The 24,030-nt window shown below is 50.8% G+C and overlaps 1 protein-coding gene across 1 annotated transcript in view; it reads right to left on the bottom strand.

The window, feature by feature from the left end:
- Window positions 1–23,543, bottom strand: part of LOC119970346 (fructose-1,6-bisphosphatase isozyme 2-like) — a 69,324-nt gene extending 45,781 nt beyond the window's left edge. Inside the window, exons 1-3 of the mRNA XM_038804809.1 lie at window positions 23,274–23,543; window positions 20,421–20,583; window positions 16,083–16,175 (exon numbers count right to left, since the gene is read on the bottom strand). Of these exons, the coding sequence (XP_038660737.1) occupies window positions 16,083–16,175; window positions 20,421–20,583; window positions 23,274–23,443 (426 nt within the window). The 5' untranslated portion in view covers window positions 23,444–23,543. The remainder of the gene's footprint in view (window positions 1–16,082; window positions 16,176–20,420; window positions 20,584–23,273) is intronic.
- Between the last annotated feature and the right edge of the window lie 487 nt (window positions 23,544–24,030).

Here is a 24,030-nt window from a genome sequence, read left to right as displayed (position 1 = left end):
GTGGACTGCACCACTGGGCTCCTTGAATACCTACTCGGAGCCATTGACAATGTTGCCGTCATCATAACCCTCAAACTAGACCCCTTACAAGATTCCTCCTCCATCCTAACCCACTCTACCCCTTCTCCTTCCCACCACTGACGCACCTTGTCCACATTTGCCGCCCAATAATAATGAAGCAAGTTCGGCAATGCCAAACCCCCCCTGCAGCCTCTGCCTCTGTAGCAGGGTCGACCCTGCCCTCGGCACCTTCCCCACCCATACAAAGTCCGAGATGATTGTGTCCACTTTCCCAAAAATGGCCGTTGATATAAAGATTGGGAGAGCTTGACAGATAAACAAGAATCGGGAGACACTTTTCTAACCTACCTGCTAACATCTTCGTCAACACCTTTGCATTCACATTCAAGAGTGATATGGGCCTATATGACCCACACTCTGTCAGATCCTTATCCTTCTCGAGCAACAGGCAGATCGATGCCGGCAATAACCCCTCCCCTATCACCTCCTCAAACATCCCCACCATCAGCGGCGCTAACTTATCCCAAAATGTTTTTGTAGTACTCCACAGGAAACCCATCCGGCCCTACTACCTTCCCTGACTGCATCTTCCCAATTGCGTTCTTTATTTCCTGCTCTCCTATCACCCCCTCCAATATGGTCCTATCCTCCTCCCCCAACTTTGGATGTTGAAAAAATGAAAAATCAAAATCGCTTATTGTCACAAGTAGGCTTCAGTGAAGTTACTGTGAAAAGCCCCTAGTCGCCACATTCCGGCGCCTGTTCGGGGAGGCTGGTACGGGAATTGAACCGTGCTGTTGACATGCTTGGTCTGCTTTAATAACCAGCGATTTAGCCCAGTGTGCTAAACCAGCCAGGAATTCCTGCATTCCCTGATCCTCCCCTGGTGATTCCGACCTATACTACCTCTCATAGAACTCTTCAAAAACCCGATTAATATGATCTGGAGCCACCACCAACTTCCCTGTTCCATCCCGAACCTGAACAATTTCCCTCGCCGCTGCCTCCCTCTGAAGTTGGCCTGCCAGCATGTCTTTTTTTTCATATTCGTAGACCTTTCCCCTCGCCCGCCTCAATTGGTGCACCGCCTTCTCATGGATAGCCAATCAAAGTTCGCCTGTAGCTCCTCCCTCTTTTGTAACAGTGCTGGATCCACATTCTCTGAACACCTCCTGTCCACTCCCAACATCTCATCTATTAACCTTTGCCGTTCCACCCTCTCTTCCTTATCCACCTTTGCCTTAAACGATATCACCTCACCAACTGCGACTTCCCCACCACAAAAAGATCTATCCGCGACTAGGCCGGTGCAAGAACCTCCAAGGATCCACTCCTCCCATTTCCATCATTAGCCCAGCCAACGCCTTTGCTACCCCCACTGACTGGGTAAGTAATCGCGGTCGTGACCTGTCCAATTTTGGTTCCTGCACCATATTCCAGTCTCCACCCACTACCAATTCATGTGAATCCAAGTCAGGGATGGTCCCGCACACTTTTGTTACAAATCCTGCATCATCCCAATTATGACCACACACGCTTACCAACTCCACCAGCTTCTTGTCACTATTACATACCTAACCTCCCTGATCTGCCGCAACTTTCTCTTTTATTCACCAGGACCGCAACCCCCCCCCTACTATTAAAACCCGAGTGAAACACCTGGCTAACCCAGCCTTTAAACATGTTTTTATTCAGGTTTATCATTTTATACAATACAAAATAAACACGTCTATGTAGATTTACAAAAGCCAAACATTGGAGGTAACCCCGAAGATCCTATCCCCATTACCACCCCGATGCCCTCCCCGACCCCCCCTGTCCTTTTCATTTTATTTTAAAATATTTTGTTGTATTTCTACATCTGTACACTGTACAATAGGTGAACAAAACGGTTATCTACAATTTTGTAACTGTTGCCCCTATGGTTTTGTTGCGGGGGGTGGGGGGGGGGGCCTCTGGCCCCCTCCTCAGCCTCTTCCTGTGTCCCCTCCTGATGTTTCCCTGGGTTCCGCACCTGCTGCCCCTCGTCCCTCCCTTGTTCCTATCCTCTCCGTGTGGTCCTGTCTGCCCTCACTGCCCCCCCCCCCCCCACCCTTCCTATCCGCTATTAATCTCGAGCACATCTTGGATTAGGCTGATGTATTTAATCTTCTTCAGGTGGAAGAATTCCGTCAGGTCTGTCAGCCAGTCTGCAGCTGTGGATGGTGGTGCTGATTGCCAGCCGTGCAGGATTCTCCAGCGTGCAATTAGGGAAGCAAAAGCTAGGGCATCGGCCCATTTCCCTATGTGTAGCTCTGGCTGTTCTGATACCCCGAGGACTGCCACTCTCGGGCACGGCTCCACTCTCACCCCCACAACCTTGGACATTGCCTCGAAGAATGCTGCCCAGAACCCGATGAGTCTGGGGCATGCCCAGAACATTTGGATGTGGTTGGCCGGGCCTCCCTGGCACCATTCACCGTTATAATTCGATGTTAAGCACCAGAGCTCAGCGCAGAGCGCATTGTCATCATCCTCCATCCCGTGGAACGGACCCTCTGTCACTGCCAACCCAGGTCCCCAGCTTGTAGCACCGCTGAGGGGCTGGTTTAGCGCACAAGGCTAAATCGCTGGCTTTTAAAGCAGGCCAGCAGCACGGTTCGATTCCCGTACCAGCCTCCCCGAACAGGCGCCGGAATGTGGCGACTAGGGGCTTTTCACAGTAACTTCATTGAAGCCTACTCGTGACAATAAGCGATTTTCATTCATTTTCATTTCATTCATGTAAAGCGGAGGGGATGTGCAAGCGGGTGATTTGGCTGTGTGGGAAGTGAGGGGTGTGGGTTTGGGATGTGGTGTCTGTGCCCCTGGCCAGCATCCCTCCCTTCACCTCCTCCCTCCTAGTCAGTGAACCTAGAGGTGATCAGAGTGTTCCATGCACGTTGGTCCTGGTGATAACATCGTGCAGCCTCCCCTGCCTGCCCGGGCCCCATGTCCTGCTCATCGTTCTCCTCCCCCGCATCCTCCTCATTAGATGAGGTCTGCCCTTCCTCCTCATCCTCCTCCTCCAGCACATCACCCCTCTGCTGTGCGATGTTGTGGAGCATGCAGCAGGCCACGACTTTGCGGGCAACCCTCACAGTATTATACTGGAGGGCCCCTCCAGAGTGGTCCGGACACCTGAAGCGCATCTTCAGGATGCCAAAGCACCGTTTGATCACACTCCTGGTCGCTGTATGGGCGTCGTTGTATCGGGCCTCCGCGTCGGTCTGTGGCCTCCGGATAGGTGTCAGCAGCCACGGCTGCAGCAGGTAACCCAGGAGCCAACCCCTTAGCCGGGGGTGGTGCCCTTGAACACATCAGGAATCACCGAATGTGCCATGATGAGGGAGTCGTGCACACTGCCCGGGTATCGGGCGCAGAGCTGCATGCTGCGTAGCTGATGGTCATAGACCAGCTGGATGTTCATCGAGTAGTACCCCCTTCGGTTAGTGTAGAGCGGCCTATTTTTAAAAATATAAATTTAGAGTCCCAAGGGGCAATTTAGCGTGACCAATCCACCTACCCTGCACATCTTTGGGTTGGACCCCGCAGGGTCGGAGAATCGCCCGGGGCCGGCGAAAATCCCGCCCCCGCCGAGGCCGGAATTCTCCACCACCCAGGAATCGGCGGGAGTGGGAATCACGCCACGCCGATCGGCGTGCTCCCCGCAGCGATTCTCCGGTCCGCGATGGACCAAAGTCCCGCCGCTGACAGGCCTCTCCCGCCGGCGGGAATTGGAGCACCTCGGGTGCTGGCGCGAGCGGGCCCCCGGGGTCCTGGGGGGGGGGGGGGGTGCGGGGCGATCGGACCCTGGGGTGTGCCCCCACGGTGGCCTGACCTGCGATTGGGGCCCACCGATCGGCGGGCGGGCCAGTGCTGTTGGGGCACTCTTTTTCTTCCGCCGCCGCCACGGCCTCCACCATGGCGGAGGCGGAAGAGACCCCCTCCACCGCGCACGCGCCGGTGGTGACGCCAGTGGCCGCTGACGCACCGGCGCATGCGTGAACTGGCGAAGGCCTTTCGGCCAGCCCCGACGCCGGGCGGCGGGCATCAAAGGCCATTGGCGCCGGTTTTGGCGCCAGTCAGCGTGGCACCAAACACTCCGGCTTAGCCGCATTCTCCACACCTTTGGGGAGGCCCGATGCCGGAGTGGTTGGCGCCACTCCGCTACACTGGGACCCCCCGCCCCGCTGGGTAGGAGAGAATCCCGGCCCCCATCAGAAGTTGCAGCAAAAGAGGTCAAAGCTAATGCGTCCCCTCCTGTCAGGGTTAGTGTCCAAAATGACTGGACTGTAGTGGCAGAACAAGTGAATGCTATTTCCCATGTTCATAACAGCTTAAGAGGAAAAGGCTCTCAGACCTTTGGAAGATTGCCAAAGCACAACTTTAATTGAATTTGCCTGCCTAAAAATATATGGCACAGGATGCATGCCACAGTAAAATAGCTCCAAAAACTCAATATGCTGAGGACGGCTGCTGGGCTGGTCAAGATAAAAAGATTTATTTTTGAAACGCCGCCAAATGTGATGTTTTAAATTGTGGCACTAACACAACAGCGCAGAAAGATAAAAATAAGTGAACTCAGCGCACACTGTGGACCCTCCTGGGCTAATGTAGATTAGTTTCACACCTGATAATGCATTTAGAATGTGACAGAAGCAGGAAAGAAAGGAGGACACTAAGGAAGCCTTGTCTGACTAAACAGATTTCCTACTTATATAAAAAAGTTACAGCTCTTTATTTAAATCTAGTTATAAAGAACAGGGTTGACTTTTGTTCATAAACTAAGAGGCCCAAGCACCAGAGGGCTTTGCTTATAAAGAAAAAATAAATGCGGAAAATAAACTTTTGCAACAAATCTCTTTCAAGTAATTTAGTAATTGTCTCAGTTCATCTTATTGTCAGCGCATTTTGCTGACACTGGCCGGAATTCTCCGGCTGTTCGCTGGCGGTGTGATTCTCTGGTCCCGCTGCCAGCACATTCCCATCGGCAAGCTTCCCGACAGAGTGGGTCACTTCAATGGGAATTTCCATTGACAGCTGGGAGGGGGAGGGTGGGGGCAGAGTATTCCGCCGCCAGCCAACGACCCGCCGCCTCCCGTTGCTGAGAAACATTTTTTTTAAATTTAGAGTACCCAATTCATTCTTACCAATTAAGGAGCAATTTAGAGTGGCCAATTCACCTACCCTACACACCTTTTGGGTTGTGGGGGTAAAGCCCACGCAAACACAGGGAGAACGTGCAAACTCCACATGGACAAGTTGCCGAGAAACATGAGGCTGGGCGGTCAGAGAATCTCACCCAATGGGCAAAGTCTCTGTTCGGGAGACTGTTTTCCCGCCAGAGTGGAATCGATCCTGGTCTGCACTGACACTAGGAGTGCCATCCAGTAGTGATTCTTTCTCCCTTTCCATGTAGATTTCCATGCAGGGAGCTCGTGGGATTCCGTTGGACTCCCGGTATCGTGACATCATTTTGAGCAGGCGGCCTGATAACGAGGTCTGGCAACTGACCTTGCTCCCCGCCCCCCCCCCCCAACTATGTAAATCCTGCCCCACCCCCTCCCTACAACTATGCCAATTATGGGTCACCACCCCACGGCCCTGCATCAGACCCCCCCATTAAAGCAGCAGCTGTGTCAGAGATTCCTCGAAAACCCAGTACACTTCAAAGGGCTTGAAATTCCTTGAAAGTCTTTTAAAAGAAGATCTTCCATTCAATTTCACACAGTAATACGTTGTATTAGCCAGTGATTGATAATATATTACTCCAGAGACAGCTGCTTGGTGGATTATTCATTGATCTTTACCTTCATGCTTGAATGTATCCCCAATTACCCTGCTTTGATGACAACCTTAATGTTTATAAACACTCTTGCCATGATTGACAGGTCCTCACCACATCAAAAGCAGCTAAGTGCTTTCACTTCATCTTTTTCACAGCAGAAAGCGCTTTTTCAATAAATTACATGTATAGAACATAGAACAGTACAGCACAGAACAGGCCCTTCGGCCCTCAATGTTGTGCCGAGCCATGATCACCCTACTCAAACCTACGCATCCACCCATACCCGTAACCCAACAACCCCCCCCTTAACCTTACTTTTTATTAGGACACTACGGGCAATTTAGCATGGCCAATCCACCTAACCCGCACATCTTTGGACTGTGGGAGGAAACCGGAGCACCCGGAGGAAACCCACGCACACAGGGGGAGGACGTGCAGACTCCACACAGACAGTGACCCAGCCGGGAATCGAACCTGGGACCCTGGAGCTGTGAAGCATTTATGCTAACCACCATGCTACCCTGCTGCCCCACTGCTCTGAAACTGTGTTCCCAGCAGAGAACCTCGTTTACTGGGTGTTGTCTATATTTGGAAAAGAATCAGTGCCGAGAAACATCCCTCTATTCAACAGCACTTTGCCATTTATTTGGCCTCTTCCCACTGAGGCCGGACAGAGAGAGATTTCCAACTTCTGTGCTGAAGCTTGCCAGCAGAAAAGGCTCCTTGCAGATCGGAGCACCATTTGTCCGGCAGCCCACAACCCCCACTCCCACCAACCCCCACGCCTCTTTCAGCTCTCCCCCTCCCCCGGTCTTTTGACATCCACCCCTCACCTCTCCAACCTTGGAAAGGCCCCTGGGAAATCCCCCATCACCCCTGCTCTACCTGGCAAGGCTCCCCCTGGGCCTGACACCTGGCAGTGACAACCTGGCACCTGGGCACCCTGACGGTGCCACACAGGAATGGTAGCATCATCACTTGTGTTAAATGCAACTTACTAACAACACCTTTGTACAAAATTAGTCAAACTTTCCAAATTGTGATCTGTGTGTGGTTGTTTCATTTTAAAAAACATCTTTTCACAGAAAAATGTGTGCCAAACAGCTTTTGTGCTTTATCCTTTAAAAAAATAATTTGCTTGTTCCTCTGCTGTGTGGGAAGTAGCCTTTCTATTTCACAAGGACTGCATTAAACCATTTTCACCCTGATATCTCCTGTGATATCAGCAGTCCTGTGACTATCAGACACTTAAGCCAGGATTTTCCAGTCACACTGTGACAGGACCCACTGCCAGGGATGCAGCGGCAGGTCAGCCAAAAGTCCATTGGTTTTCAGTGGGACCGGAAAATCCCGGTGGTGGGCAGGACTGGAAAATCCCAGCTTTAGTGATATTTGTGCTGATGTGGCAATGGCTGAATCATTTTATGGGACCACTGATATTCATGGGTGATGCGAAGCATAGCTTCATACATCCTAATAAAATGGATGAATTAGACACGAAACAAGAGCACAAACGCTTTGCTAAATCATAGGTTGAACGTTATACCAGAAAATATGCAATGAATTTAGCAGTGTGCGGTGAAGGTGTAACTTTCAAAACATAAGTCAAATCAATGAAAGAAATAAGGGCGCGATTCTCCGCACTCACGCCGGTTCGGAGAATAGCGGGCCGTGCAAATTTTCACGGCGACGCAGGTTCGACGCCCTCCCGCTATTCTCCGAACCCCGCACACACTACACGTCGGGATTCCCGGCAAAGGCCTCGAACGCGCCCCCGACACGACCAGAATCGCTACTTATTGGCCCCCCGCTATTCTCCTGCCCCGATGGGCTGAAGTCCCGACGTAATCACGCACTGTTTTCACGCCGGCCAACACACCTGCTTTTCAAGTTCGTCAACCAGTCGTGCTGGCTGACGAGAGCTTCGAGTAGGTGAGCGCACCGCTCAGCGCACCGCTCAGCGCACTGCTGGAGTCTGGCCACAACGGGGAAGGCATCCCCGAGAATGGGAGGGGGGTCCAGAGCGGGGGGGGGAGTGGGGGAGACTGAGGGGGGAGTGGGGGAGATGGAGGGGGGAGTGGGGGAGACTGAGGGGGGAGTGGGGAGACGGAGGGGGGAGTGGGGGAGACTGAGGGGGGAGTGGGGGAGACTGAGGGTGGAGTGGGGGAGACGGAGGGGGGGAGTGGGGGAGACTGAGGGGGGAGTGGGGGAGACTGAGGGGGGAGTGGGGGAGACTGAGGGGGGAGTGGGGGAGACGGAGGGGGGAGTGGGGGAGACTGAGGGGGGAGTGGGGAGACGGAGGGGGAGTGGGGGAGGCTGAGGGGGGAGTCTGAGGGGGGAGTGGGAGTGGGGGGGGGTAGGGAGAGAGTGAGCGAGTGACCCGTCCAACCCCGGTTACAAAATGTCTGCCACCATGCCATGGCGTGCCGGTCACGACGACACGGCCGCTGGTTCCCCAGTGGCTTACGGCCACAGGCCACTGACGCACCGGTGAAGAGGACGTAGTTAACTGCCCGTTGGATGCAGAAAGTGACCAGGGGTTAGGCTGCCCGCGTGTCAGCAGCGCGACCAGGCCACCGGGACACACAGGTATCCCGTGGCAGGCGGCTGCCGAGGTGTCGACAAACCTCCGTCTAACATGTCCGTCTAACATGTCCCGTTTCTCTGCCCCCACCACTCTTCTGTAGGTTAGCACAATGTCTGCGAACAGACCGGCTATGTTCTGCGCAGTGGTTGGGGCCGCTGCACTGCATTTGGCGATGCAGCAGCATCCACAGCCACAACCCGCAGTGGATGCAAGGCCAGCTGCAGCAGCAGAGGGAAGGGCTGAGGAGTTGCCAGTCGTTGAGCAGCATGGGGAGGGAGGAGGAGGAGGAGGGGGAGGAGGAGAGAGTGAGGGTGCAGCCACGGCGCCAGAGGCGACGACCAAGGCCGAGGGTGTACCGTGCCCGGATCTCTTTCCTAACAATGACGGACATCACCTGCAGGAGGAGACTCCGGCTGAGTAGGCGGACGGTGATACATATCTGTCACCTCGTGGCGCACCTCGCCCCACGTGGAACGGGGGGAGGACACGTGATCCCGGTTGCCATCAAGGTGACGGTCGCTCTTAACTTCTATGCGACCGGCTCCTTCCAGTCTCCGAGCGGGGACCTCTCCGGGATCTCCCAGTCATCGGTGCACAGGTGTATCCAGGATGTGACCGACGCCCTCTATGCCATCGCCGATCGCTACATCACCTTTCCCGAGGACCGAGCAACTCAAGACTCACGAGCTCGTGGATTTGCCAGCGTGGCCGGGATACCGATGGTGCAAGGGGCAATCGATTGTGTTCACGTCCCCATGCGCCCGCCTGCAGGGGACAGGGACTGTGTTCACAAACAGGAGGGGGACATAATCCATGAATATCCAGGTGGTATGCGACTCCCACATGAGGATCATGAACGTCTGTGCAAGGCTCCCAGGGAGTGTGCATGGCTCCTACATACTGGCGCAGTCGTTCATCCCTGCGATGTTTGAGGGACGTCCCCCCCGGCTGAGGGGCTGTTTGCTAGGCGACAGGGGTTATCCGCTGAGGCCTTGGCTGATGACGCCTATACGGAGGCCTCAGACCAATGCAGAAACCTGATGCAACGAGGCCCATGCAGACACCAGGGGTGTGGTGGAGCGCTGCCTTGGCCTCCTGAAGATGAGATTCAGGTGCCTGGACCGCTCCGGAGGGGCCCTGCAGTACCAACCCGACAGGGTCGCTCGCATTGTTGTGGTCTGCTGTGCACTGCACAACATCGCGATGCAGAGGGGAGATGACCTGCTGCAGGAGGCGGAGGGAGAAGCCAGTGGCAGTGGTGCCAGCACAGAGGAGGAGGAGGAGGAGAGGGAGGAGGAGGAGGAGGAGGAGGCTGGCGGAGTGGCGGGCGCAGCATGCAGACACGACCCTGGTGCTGGTGATGTCCAGGAGGCGGCACGACGGACCCGGCGAGGACGGCGGGCACGCGACGCCTTGGTGGCAGCACGGTTCACGCGTCGTATGCGACGTCCCCGCTGAACACCAAACCACCACCTGCATCGCTAGTCATGCAGAGGGTCACCACACAACTGCCACCACCACAACCCCCCCCCCCCCCCCACCCCCACCCACCCCCACCCCCTCTCAGCGTACACTGCTCCACTTCGACATCACCCTTACCTCTGGGTCCAGACGGTATGGCACAACATTGATGGCTGTGTCAGCGGGTGTGATCAGTGCCATGTGGAATGATGACAGGCCGCTCTGCGAAGAGCTGTGAGCTCAGAATCGTTAGAGAGAGTCTGACCCATGGCAATAGCTGAACCATCCACCTTGGTGGCCGTTGAGATCATCACGGACACTCTATCACGTGCCCGCGTGGGCTAGGTGTGGGAGGGGGTGGGGGGGAAGGGACTGCACACCCGGCACCGAAGTTTCACCGCTCGTCAACCCCAGCGACACTCGGTCACCATCACGATCCCTGTGGCTGTGGAACAATCACACGGTATTACAAGTAAGGTGGAACAGTGCGTTTAATGTTAACAATAATTTACAGGTGCCCTAGCCCCTACAACTAAACTGTGCCCTTCACCCGTGCCAACTTACTAAGTGTCTCTCTTTGTTGCCTTACGGGCCCTACCACTACATCTAAGTGATTCCCCAGATGATACAGCAGGAGTGGAGGAGGACTGCTGCGAATCGCCCCCTTCGACTAGTTTCTCCTTCGGCAAGCGTTTCCTGGGGCGACCCGGCCTTGATGGGCCAGGCTGCTCTGCGGGCGTCTCGGGTGACGTTGTGCCACCCTGCTCTGCCTGCTGCCCACCCAATGCACCAGGGATGGGACGGGGGGGGGGCCGAGAATTCCGGGACGTCCCGTGATGGAGTTGATGGGACAGGCCCTGAAACCTCCTCCTCCCTCGGGGAGCCCGGTGGCCCCTGGGCATCACTTTGGGACAGAGGTGCGAGCGGGGAGGTGCCCCGTCGCGCCACCGACACCTGGCGCTGCCAGTCCTGGAAGCCTGCAACGGTATCCACCAGGATCCGAAGGTTTGCAGAGATGGAGTCCAGGGAGTTAGACATTCCCGCAAGGGACTGTGCGATCTCAACCTGTGAGTGCATGACACCATCCAGCACATGTGTCAGGCGGTTGATGGTCTCCACGACTGACTGCTGGGACTGTGCCATCGACTTCTGGGACTGTGCCATCGACTGCTGTGACTGCCATGGCGTGCTGCGACTGGGCCATGACCTGCTGAGACTCGGCCAAGACCCGCAGCGCGCTGGCAATGTCGTGTTGGCTCTGGCGCATTGCTGCCTGTGAGAGGGCAACCCTGTCCAGGGCCGAGGTTGACGCGTGCACATTAAGCCCAACGCCTTGCATAACCTGACCCATTGCCTCCACTGCAGATGCCACCCGTGCGGTGTCGGCCTGGATTGCTGCCATGAGCGGCACCACTCCCTGCTCGTGGACGCGGTTCGACTCCTCTAACAGCGTCTGCAGAGTCTGGAAGACAGCCCTCATCCCGTCATTGTTTCCCTGGGTTTCTTGATGCATCGGCTGTGCGGGTGGGTTGAGAAAGTCCAGGAACTCGGAAAACGTCTGGGAGCCAGCTGCATGCTGGGCCTGGCCTGGCCTCCGCCAGTCCGGGCCCTTGGCTGCTCCGACCTCCACCTGCTGTATCTGCTCAGCTGTGATGTGCGACCCAGACTGTGACCCAGGAGCCTCATCACTAAATAGCCCAACCGGGGTGAGTGTCTCTGGGATGGTGGATGGTGTGGGAGATAGCTGTGCCGCAAGCTCGAGGTCGTCTTGGGTGGACGCCTCCTCTATGTCATCGGCCCGCTGAGAGGCCGCAGGGCGTTCGCGGGCTATTTCTCTCTCTTGCTCTCTCGCCGCCCTCTGGGCGTCCTGCTCCACAGATTCGGTTGGGGAGGATGGGACTCCCCGCTGATCGGGCACCCTCTGTTGTGCGGCCCTGGGTGAGGTGGGGGCAGATGCCTGTGTCTGCCTGGAGGCAGATGGCCCTGGTCGTTCGGCATCACGTCCTAGGGAAGAGAATTAAACGGGTTATTTAGAGACGCTCGGCCGGGCGCTGGACGGTCCCAGTGGGCAGGGTGTGAAGGGACAGAGGATGGGGAAGGTGTCAAAGTGGGCAGGGTGTGTGAAGGGACAGAGGATGGGGGAGGTGTCCAAGTGGGCAGGGTGTGTGAAGGGACAGAGGATGGGGGAGGTATCCAAGTGGGCAGGGTGTGAAGGGAGCAGAGGATGGGGGAGGTGTCCAAGTGGGCAGGGTGTGTGAAGGGACAGAGGATGGGGGAGGTGTTCCAGTGGGCAGAGTGTGAAGGGACAGAGGATGGGGGAGGGGGGGGGGGTTGTTTGTCATGCAGGGTTGTCTCACTTGTTGCAGCTCCGCCATCCTCGCATTGCGCGAACTCCCGTGTGGCAGATCCCCAACAAGGTCCAGTGCCCTCTGCTCAAACGTGGTGAGGGGGTACAGGATGGGTGAACCCCCTCCAGTCTTGTTCCGCTCACGGGTGTTGTGAGCGGTCTTGTCCTGTTGGGGGAGGGGGCATAGGTAGATCATTACAATACGGCAGGTATCAGCAGGCCGTTCAGATACTGGCACAGTTTGGGGGTCAAGTTGTAATAAGACCATTGCATCTCTCCAGGGGGGCCAGAGCGCTGGGTCTGTGACTACTTAGTGAACCACCCTCAACTCACTCTGCCCCAATCCCCCTCCACCCCCCGTGCCGGAGGGGGGGGAGGGGGGGGTGGGTGATTAAGTTAAGGGGGGAGGGATGGGTGTCACCCGGGGGCACCCTCTTGGCACTTACCCTGGCAGCCCTGGTGAGGTCGTGCATCTTCTTCCGACATTGGTCTGCAGAGTGAGGGGTCTGCCCCACAGCACTGATGGCAGCAGCCACCTCACGCCAGGCCTGGCGCACCGCGCTGGCAGGGTGGCGATGCCCTCTACACGGGCAGATGATGCCCCTCCTCTGCTCGATTGATTCGAGCAGCGTCTCCACGTCAGCCTCAACGAATCACGGGGCTGCTCTCCTGAGCTCCGACATCCTGGCCTAGTTTCTGTGCTCGCCCGCGCCCTTTTACAGCGTCGGGCGGCGTCACGTGGGCGTGTTCGTAGCGTCGCCGCGTTCTGGCGTCATCGCGCACGTGATTGACGTGGCCCCGATCCTAGCCCGTTTCCCGGACGTGAATACCTCGGGAAATGGGCCGTGTCGGACCGTCGCAAAAGTCGGCCGTTTTCACGGCCAACTTCGCGATTTTCCGCGGGTGCGGAGAATCACGCCCTAAGTTCCTGGTAGAATTATCACTCATAAAATGCGCTGAATCCATCCCACACTGCATGTGAGTGAACTTTGAATCTCAATTGCCGATATTTTCAGAACTAGTTTTTGAAAAGATCCTTGTAACATGAGTATAAACTACACTTTATACCATATAACATTTATTTTCAGAATTAAATCAATTATCAAAGAAGTGGCCTGTGAACTGGACCGAAGAATATAACCAGGAATGAAATCTGTAACTCTCTTGTCTGCCAGTAATACATAGCCGTGAGCCATCAGAGGAGTTTGTATTCAAGTTTCATCGGTTGGTCTGTGCAGATTCGACACTGTGAGATGAATGTTAATGTGCCAGTGTCCTTAACAATTCACTTCCAAAAACTGAGGTATAATTTCATGAGCATTTTGACTGGTCTATGAGGCTGAGTGAACAGGAGAGGACTAGAGCTAACCCCCAACCATGTTTTGCGAACATGAAATACGGCTCGTCAAAGGCATCTCGCATAATAACGGCTACCCTGATCAGATCATCTTGTGCTGTATATCGTGCAAGCTCATGAATGGGCTTAAGGCCCTCACTCTCGGCCCTGTCAAGTGGCCAGTATACCTCCAATTATGCTGGAAGGGCAAGGCTTCACTAATATTTGAGTGACTAGTGAAGCTAGTCATTTCACACAGTTCCTATGCAATAGCAACACGAGTGAAATTTGCAACTAACTGGATGCTGCCGCCAGGCCAAAAAAGATGTTCTGCCTATCACACCAATACTGTGGTGAATGAATATCTGTGCCAGTGCGATGCTAGGTATGTAAGCGAGATGTCCCAAAGACTGGCAGATCGTATCAAACAGCTTGTTCCATCCACTGTTCACACGGGCAAGATACAAACTGTACCCAACCAACCCATGCTTGCAAAACCCAAAACACTGTCTAACATTCAATGCGATTCCACAATTTGACAACATTTGCTAAATAATCCTCAATTTGCTAAGAATTATGCTGGCAACCACTTTAATATTGTCAGTCTCATGGTGCCGAGGTCCCAGGTTCGATCCCGGCTCTACGTCACTGTCCGTATGGAGTTTGCACATTCTCCCCGTGTTTGTGTGGGTTTCACCCCCACAACCCCCACGTGGATTGGCCACGCTAAATTGCCACTTAACTGGCAAAAAATAATTGGGTATATTATATTAAAAAAATAATAATATTGTCAGTTAGGCTCACGGTGTGGCACCTTTGTTTGGAATGGAAGCTACATACAGTCAACATAGTTTATTAAAAATAAATTTAGAGTACCCAATGATTTTTTTTTCCAATTAAGGTGCAATTTAGCGAGGCCAATCCACCTACTCTGCACATCTCTTTGGGTTGTGGGGGTGAAATCCATGCAGACGTAGGGAGAATGTGCAAACTCCACATGGACAGTGACCTGGGGCCTGGATTTGAACCCGGGTCCTCAGCGCTATAGGCTGCAGTGCTAACCACTGTGCCACATGCCGCCCCCACTCAACACACAGTCTTTTAATTAAATATATTTATTCAAATTTCCATGATTCCTCCCCCCCCCCCCAGGAACGGTTGCCACCACCTGGAGAACCCCTGCACAGACCCTCACAAGGTCAACTTTATCCTTTCCAGCTTGATGTACCCTACCATATCGTTAATCCAAGCTTCCACGCTTGGGGGCTTTGCATCCCTCCACATTAGTAGGATCCTCCGCCGGGCTACCAGGGACACAAAGGCCAGAACACCGGCATCTTTCGGCTCCTGCACTCCCGGCTCGTCCGATACCCCGAATAAAGCTATCCCCCAGCTCGGCTTGACCTGGGTGTTCACCACTTTGGACATAGTCCTCGCAAAGCCCCTCCAGAACCCCTCCAGTGCAGGGCATGTCCAGAACATATGGGCGTGATTTGCTGGGCTCCCTGAGCACCTCACATACCTGTCCTCCACCCCACTCAACACACAGTTAACAGACAGGGCCCTATTCTTCACAGACAGAAAGAACATATACACACATTGCATTTATTTTACCTAAACAAAATAAGTGTCAGCCATTTGCTGGTTCATTCCTCAAGGCAATATCTTGACCAATTAGGGTCAAGCTGCCTGGTTGAAATTTCAAACAATGCTTGCCAGTTAACTGTTAGTCACCATCAACTGGTACATTTTCCATGCAATGTCAGAAATAGGGGTTCCAATCCTGATAAGAAGATTTGAGCCATTAGCACTGTTCTTAGCAGGAGTAAAGCCTGCTCCAGGAAGTGAGCCCACTAAATACCATGAAGTGGAGATGCCGGCATTGGACTGGGGTGAACACAGTAAGAAGTCTTACAACACCAGGTTAAAGTCCAACAGGTTTGTTTCGAATCACTAGCTTTCGAAGCACTGCTCCTTCCTCAGGTGAATTCCCCTGAGGAAGGCGCAGTGCTCCGAAAGCTAGTGATGTGAAACAAACCTGGTGGACTTTAACCTGGTGTTGTAAGAGTTCTTACTGCACTAAATGCCAATCAGGGTCCACTTGCCAGCCAATCAGCACTCTCTTCTCATAAAATCTAAATTGTTGCTATCCCCTTATATTGATATTCTTGCGAAGTGTCCTGATGAGGATAAAATGAACATACCAAATATATCAGCAATCGAGTTGTGTACTGCCAAACAACTATTATTTATTTCCTAAACGTTAGAAATCTGGACACTGTTAGAGCAAGATGGTGATGTTACGCAGAGGATAGGGTAAGAGAAGATAATAGAGAATCAATGCAGACCAATCATGTGTTAGTGAATGTCATTGATGCGGGTTGAGAATAGAGAGAAGATACAGACCCTCTGTTTTTAAAGAAAAGTAAAACAAGTGTAATTAAATCACAAACTTTATCAGTTCCAGCTGCATTCACTAACAAATCAAAATCAATTTCCTGTAATAAAGAGAAACACTTACATTTCTGAAAATGCCAAAAATAGTTCCGATAGATACCAAGCAATCGATGTTAGATGAACCGTCCAATGGATCAAAACAAACTATATATTTACCCTGCAACAAAACAAATATAAATTAGGCTGACTAATATTTATATGTAAAATGCTTTTATTTAAAAAAAAATTATTTTCAACCTTGCCTTTGGATTTCCACTCCATATTCTCCACTTTCCCCCTTCGGTCTCAGTGTCTGTTTTTATTCTCCTAATGCAAAGCGCTTGAGCAGAGCATTTCAACTTCAGTAGAAATTGTAAGTTATTGCTCTATTCTAATGTTCTATTTGCCTCACATTAAATGAATGATTAATTAACCAAATCCTAAATATGTGTGAGGAATTTTCCTTCTACATAGTAATGTCTAGACTGTATAAAATTATATCATTATGGGACCAGATTTTTCATCCCAATAGCACCAAATGCTGAGGCATTTTCTGCTAACGATAATCACAATGGAATCAGAAGTTCTGGGAAGCCGACTTAGATTGGAAATCCCAAATTTCAGATTTCCCATAAATGTTTCTGTGGGAATCAAAGTGGGAGGAAGAGTTGGGAGAGGGTACAGAGGAGGGGTTCTGGTGTGAGGTGCACCGGAGAGTGAACGCCTCCACCTCGTGCGCGAGGTTGGGGTTGATACAGCTGAAGGTGGTGTATAGAGCACACCTTACAAGGGCAAGGATGAGCCGGCTCTTTGAGGGGGTAGAAGATGTGTGTGAACGTTGCAGGGGGGGTCCCACAAATCACATTCATATGTTTTAATCCTGTCCAAAGGTGGAGGATTACTGGAGGAAGGTTTTTAGGCCCCCGGGAGGCTATATTCAGGGTGTCGGGCCAGCCGGGATTGGAAACGGGTGCGGAGGCCGATGTTGTAGCCTTAGTCTCATTGATTGCCCAAAGGCGGATCCTGTTGGGATGGAGAGTAACCTCTCCATCCTGTGCCCTGGCATTGTGGGGGCACCTGTTGGAATTCTTGACTCTTGAGAAGGTTAAGTTTGAACTGAGGGGAAGGTGGAGGGGTCCTACAATTCATGGGCATTATTCATTATGCACTTTCAAGAATTGGATAACATCGAACATTAGTGGGGGGTGGGGGTTGGGAGGGTTGAGCGGAGGGGGACTGTATGTGTTAATGGTGACTATGGGTGGTTCCTCATTCCTTTTGTTATTTGTTTATGTTAACATGCGTAGATTATTTGGGGATTGGTGGGAGGATGGGATTGTTGTTGTTGATATGATATAATGTTGATACAGTATGACTTTATATTCGTTACTGCTTATTGTTTATTGTTGGTGCGTGCAAATTTGGGAGAAAATGTGAAAAAGGAGGAGAATTAAAATATATATTTTTTAAAATGTCTCTGTGGGAGTGCACACCGATGGTCCCCACCTGAGATCAGGAAGTGAGTCGGTTTAGCATATTTACTCAGAACTGACCTACTCTGATTTAACAGGCAAGATTTTCTGGTCTCCGAATGGATGCTGCCCCCCTCCCTCAACATCAACCCGGATGCACTATGGGGTGCTCCAAAGTTCCAAACAACAAATCCTTGGGAATTTTCCTGTAATTTTGAACTTCCGATGAGCTATTCTCCTGCTCCCCAGACCATTCCGAGAATGTCTTCAACTTTTAAGTTAGAGTTGGTTACACTTACTTTCCTGGGCAGTCACACAGAAAATGTTAGACAGAAAAATCCTAGTCTAACTCTTGGTTAACTATACTAATTCCCCCAACCCCTCAGCCATGACTGTCTCCAATGACCCCAAACACCCCTTTCGACAAAATCTGACCTGATTCAACACCTGACTTTCTCCCCCAAGACCAACTGATTACACCCCCGATGGACTGACTCCCAACTGACGCCTCGCAACTCCCTCCCTATCCTTACTACTTAACTCCCCCCATGCCCAGGCTCCACCGCATCCTCCCCCATACCGGACCCAAAATAAAGAAGTGGGTATTTGTTTGTCTGATCATGGCCAGAGGGTTCCAATCCTTTTTTTAAAATTTAGGGTACCCAATTATTTGTTCCAATTAAGGGGCAATTTAGCATGGCCAATCAACCTACCTTGCACATCTCTTGGGTTGTGGGGACGAAACCCATGCAAACACGGGGAGAATGTGCAAACTCCACTCAGACAGTGACCCAGAGCCGGGATCGAACTTGGGACCTCGGCGCCATGAGACGGGAGTGCTAACCCACTGCTCACCATGCTGCCCTTGGGGTTCCAATTCTGATCAGAAGATTTGAGCCATTAGCACTGTTCCTAGCAGGCGTAAAGACTGCTCCAGGAAGTGAGCCCACTAAATCTCGAGGAGGGTCTTCACAACTCCCATCGGCCAAAATGTGGATCCCTCATATTGGCTCCCAATCTCCCCTTGCAACCACATGCACGGCCACACCCACCCCTCATTCCCAACTCCCCCTCCACACCACATCCCAACACTGCCATGTTATCTCTTCCACCCCTACTTAGCATCTTGGCTCCCAAGTTCTACCAATAGCAGACCAGGGCCAGTAGCGCCAGTGACAAATGGTGATGAGGGACTGAGAGGTGAGGGGGAGGGCTGGTAAGCCAGGAGATGGGGGGGGTGGGCGGTAAGGAGGAGGAGGGCTGAGTACCACCAAAGAGTGGGGATTGGGGCGGGTGGGCAGCATTGGGAGGGGTGACAGGAGTGGTGTGAGCAGCATTATGTTTGTGTCGAGCTAGAATGAAGAATTAATGAAAAATCATATTTAAAATACTTGAAATGACAGAATTTTAGGCAGATATTAAGGGGTGCGACTTCAGTTCATGACAACAACAAAGATATGAGGCTGGATTCTCTCCCTCGCCCCACCAGTAGAGAATCCAGCGTTGGGGAGAAAGCGGGGTTGGTGCCGGGCACAGACTCTTTTCCGATGCTCCATCCCGCCGTTGGTGTCTGGATCAAGGTTTGTACCCTGAGCCAGTGGGAGGATGCAAATGGGTCATTAAGACCTCCACCATACCCACTCCCCCACAGTCCCCTACCCAGAGATCCCCTAAATAAAGAGGCCTCCCCACAGAGACCCCGTAAATAAAGTGACCCCCCCCCCCCCCCCACCCCACCGAGATCGCTTTGCTGGAGGAAGGGGCCCAGCCACTCAAAATGGTGACGATAGTGGGATTCCCTTGGGAATCTCTTACAATCCTCGCCATGCAAAAATTTGCAGTCTCCCAAAGGCTGAATCCTCCCGTGGTTTTGCTTCAACTGCACTTCACCTCTAGGCCTCCCTCCTCACCTTGGAGATGAGAGCCCCCAGTACCTCTGAGGTGGGGGGGGGGGGGGGGTTGTTAAACCTCAGTACTGATCAGAGCACCCTTTAGAGATGGCGCCTGATCTCTGTTGAGCCGGATGACTGGCACTATGAGGCCCTGCCCCACCAGAGTGACGCCATAAACCCCACCCACTCATTTGTTTTTCTCAGAAAGGCTCAAAATGTGGAGGGAAAACTCTTCTGTGCAACTGGAGAGCTGCATGACAATTTTCAGTCTGAGCCAGACATACAGTGTGGTATGATTTAGTCCCTTAACTTGGAGGCAGCTATTTTGAAGTAACGGAAATATATATTCACTACATGTTTAATGAACAAGCCCTCCATAAAACTAATCATGGCCTGGCTGTCCTGAACACATTATAAATGTGGGGTTTGCCATTATGAATTAACAACAATAAATATAAATATGTAGAATAGTGGGGACACTGAATATTTGAATACTTCCCCCACCACCACACCCACCAGGGATCACACTTCAGGCTCATACCACATTGGGAAGTCCACTTATTAACTGAAGCATTACAGTCACTCTTCCATTCAATTTAAAGCTTTATTGGAGAATTAATTTCAAGATTTTTTTGGTTAAACACTTATCTTCCTAAAATGTCCGGCTCCAACAGTACCTGTTTAATTTAATTTAAAATCCTTTTCATTTTGTTGTTATGCAATCTGTTGCCTCCTGGATCTGTCTTTTTAAAGAAAATGCTTCACAGGTAGAGCTATACAAATGGAATTTGTGTTTCCTTGAGGGTTACAGCCAAAATATTGGCCCAATGTATCATTTCATAGATGCTGAATTATGTTTTGTCCAGCATATCATGCCCCTGGACATTGTAAGTTTCCACCTTTTCATGACTGGCGATGTAACTCAGCCACTAACACTAACCCCACAATTCATAATTTATGTTTGTAAAATATCATCATCATGAACATGAAAAATCAGCACAGGTCCACAGCGAGTGCAATTATGCAGCCGCTCATGGACCACATTTGTTATACACTCACCCTTTTATCGGGCTCCACAATTATAGCATCTTCATTCTCCTCCGTCACTAGCACGGAGGTACTGTAGGAGGATTTCAGCAGGTTAATGACGAGGTCATTAGACAGGACATCCAATTTCTTGACTTCATCTCCAGTCACATTCACAGTCCCTGCAATTCCATACCTGAACAAAATAATATGTGATGTACATCTGAGCATTTATCACACAACATCAACTTAAACAAAAGTGAAGTGGAGGGGCAGAGAGAGGGTAGGGACAGTATTCGAAAGCTTGGCCCAAGGTAACTGAAGGCATGGACTGTATTGGTGGAGCAATTATGATTGGGAGTGCACGGGGCAGGATGGTGGCACAGTGGTTAGCATTGCTGCCTACGGCGCTGAGGACCCGGGTTCGAATCCCGGCCCTGGGTCACTGTCCGTATGGAGTTTGCACATTCTCCCTGGGTTTCACCCCCACAACCCAAAAAGATGTGCAGGATAGGTGGATTGGCTATGCAAAATTGACCCTTAATTGGAAAAAATTGGGCACTCTAAATTTAAAGAAAAAAAATAAATGATTGGGAGTGCACAACAGGTCAAAGTTAGAGAAACATGGATATCTTGAACGTTTATATGGGAAGATGGATGAGATTTCATTTCAGAGATAGGGAGGGGCAAAGCCAAATTGACACAATTCAATAATTTCATTGGGCATTGCTGCCATCTGCTGGATGGCTAAGAAAATGTTCTGATTGGCACATTTTTGCTTCACGTATACACTATTTATCTTTTATTGTCATACATTGTTCATTTAATTGAATGCTATCCATTTTATTTGGGTTTTTTTCTTTTTTTCTTTAGTACTTTTTTTAATGCTCTTATTGCTACTGGCTGTCTCTGTGTACATACTTTAACATTCAGAAGACAGGGAGCTGAATCAGTGATTGTATTTGCACTAAAACCAAAACTCATAACTTCCTGGCTCCTCAGTGTCAGATTTGGGGGGTATCCCAAAACTTTAGAAGGCAGCAAAGCGCCTAACTAAAAGATGGACTCAGGGCAGCACGGTGACGCAGTGGTTAGCAAAAGAACCTGAGGACCCAGGTTCGATCCCAGCCCCGGGCCACTGTCCAAGTTTGCATATTCTCCCTGAGTCTGTGTGGGTCTCAGCCCCACAACCCAAAAAGATGTTCAGGGTATGTGAATTGGGAAGCTAAAAAAAAAATTCCTATGAAGGGGCAATTTAATGTGGCCAATCCACCTACACTGCACATCTTTGGCTTGTGGGGGTGAGACCCGCGCAGAAAAGGGGAGAATGTGCAAATTCCACACAGACAGTGACCCAAGGCCAGGATCGAACCTGGGTCCTCAGCGCCGTGAGGCAGCAGTGCTAACCACTGCACCATCATGCCGTCCTGGACACGCTAAATTGCCCCTTAATTGGAAAAATATGAATTGGGTACTCTAAGTTTTAAAAAGAAATGAAGGATGAACTAGCTGATGTCATAGACTTAATGGAGTCATAGAGCATTGCAGTACAGAAAGAGGCCCTTCGCCCATTGTGTCTGTCCCGGCTATCATGTGGCTGAATTTTAGTTCTAGTTTTGGGAAACAATTAGAAGGCAGGTCACGGTGCTGCATATTTTCATATTGCAATATCGAATGAATTGACCTCAGCAAAACCTTGGGAAGAGAGGGGAAAATATCCCTAGGTTTCCACTTCTGAGTTGGGTTCCTGTTTATGCAGGAGGGTGGTTTGGACTTGTATCTATCTAATAAGCTCATATTTAAAGTTTCTATTTTTAGTAGGACTACAGCAGTCAATAGAAACATGCATGATATCAACACCCCCCCCTAATTATTTTTGGCATCCCAGGGTAATTTGTTGAAGTATGCCTGCCCTTTGAACTTTTATGCATGTATGCACAAGCACAGTAAATTAAAAGGCTGATTTTTTTGGGGGTCTGCATGAAAATTTTCAGTTTGATGCACAGCCACACAGCATATTAACCAGCAGAGATTTATAGTTAAGGATTTTAACTCAAAAAACTTCAAAGAGAATTTCAAATAAACCCTCATGTGATGCCTATTAAAGAAATGCTAGAAGACCTGTTAAAATAATTCTTAAATATGTGTAAAGGAATATACACTCACCAATATTCCATAAAACAAATTGCATGTGCTCGTTAGGTTTGCGGCACACTAAATTTGTGAAGCTAATAAATATTATGGACTCGGGTGGCATGGTGGTGCAGAGGTTAGCACTGCTGCCTCACGCTGCTGAGGACCCAGTTTCAATCCCGGCCCCGGGTCACTGTGTGGAGGTCGCACATCCTCCCTGATGGAACCATCAATTCAGTGAACACGTGTAGTTGGATCTGAACAGAGGCTTTAATACACTTACAACAGAGCCAGCCTATTCGTTGTTGAACTCCATGAACTGGCAGGCTGGCTCTAAGGCACTGATCTTTATACATCGGTCCCAGGGGGAGGAGTCCTGGGCGGAGCCAAGGGAGGAGCCCAGCACAAACTCTCACGTACTCCCAGAGCGACTCCCCCTGGTGGTCGGATAGTGCAACTGCACTTACAATGGTGGATTGTGAACATATATACACGGAGTTATATTGGCAACTATATACAGCATTGATCTTACAACGGGTAGATAACGAACATATATACATGGAGTGATATTGGCAACTATATATAGTGTGAATCACATTCACCACACTCCCTCTGTCTACGAGGGTCTCACCCCACAACCCAGAGATGTGCAGCATAGGTTGATTAGCCACGCTAAATTGCCCCTTAATTGGAATAAAAAGATTGGGTACTCTAAATTTATAATAAATAAATAAATAAATATCATGGACTCACAAATGGGCAAGGCCTGCTTTTCTCACAGCGCAGGAGATGGCCTTGATTGCCGTTAACAGAGAATTTAGGAGCTGAGTGAATTCCCCCGTCCCTTTTGCTTTTCTTCCTTGTTCCATGACAAATCGGGTCATTGTTTGGACATCGGTATCGAAAGGCATTTGGTCCGACATTGTGGCTGAATTTCTTTCTCTTTCACAGTAGAGGTGGTGAAGTTGTGAGTGGACGCAGCCTGAGCTGACCAGCTATTTAAAGTGTAGGTCGGTGAGCCAAATAAATCCAACAGCTGCATGTACTATATGTCTAAGATTGAAGTCTATGAGAGGTCAGGGCATGCATATTATTTAAACAGGCATGACATCCCGAGCAACTGGTAAAAGAGGAAGGTTTTATGACATTTTGTCAAATAAGACTTTGATTCAGGATCCTTAATGGAAATCTATTTGTCACTGCCCGGTAGGGAGATTTTAAACATGCAAGTTGCGGCCTGCAAAAATTGCACTTCGTCATGGCACAGAAAGGGTTAATGTGAACCGACTTGTATATCAGCTTTGGGTTTAAAGATTAAAGGTGCAAATAGATATGCAAACAGACCACAGAAATTAGTAATGTTATGCTGTTTTACAAGGTCATGGGTGCAATAGAAAACTGTGGCATATAAAAGGAATTTCTCCTGGCTGAAAATACCAGAGTTGTTCAGTGACAGACTGTAATTAAATCTGGGGATCACATTTAGGTGAGTGATATGTACCATGTGCAA

This window comes from Scyliorhinus canicula, chromosome 8, assembly GCF_902713615.1.
Source record: "Scyliorhinus canicula chromosome 8, sScyCan1.1, whole genome shotgun sequence".
Classification (NCBI taxonomy): Eukaryota; Metazoa; Chordata; class Chondrichthyes; order Carcharhiniformes; family Scyliorhinidae; genus Scyliorhinus; species Scyliorhinus canicula.
Note: the sequence above shows the minus strand (reverse complement) of the source record. Positions and strands in the feature narration are given on the sequence as shown.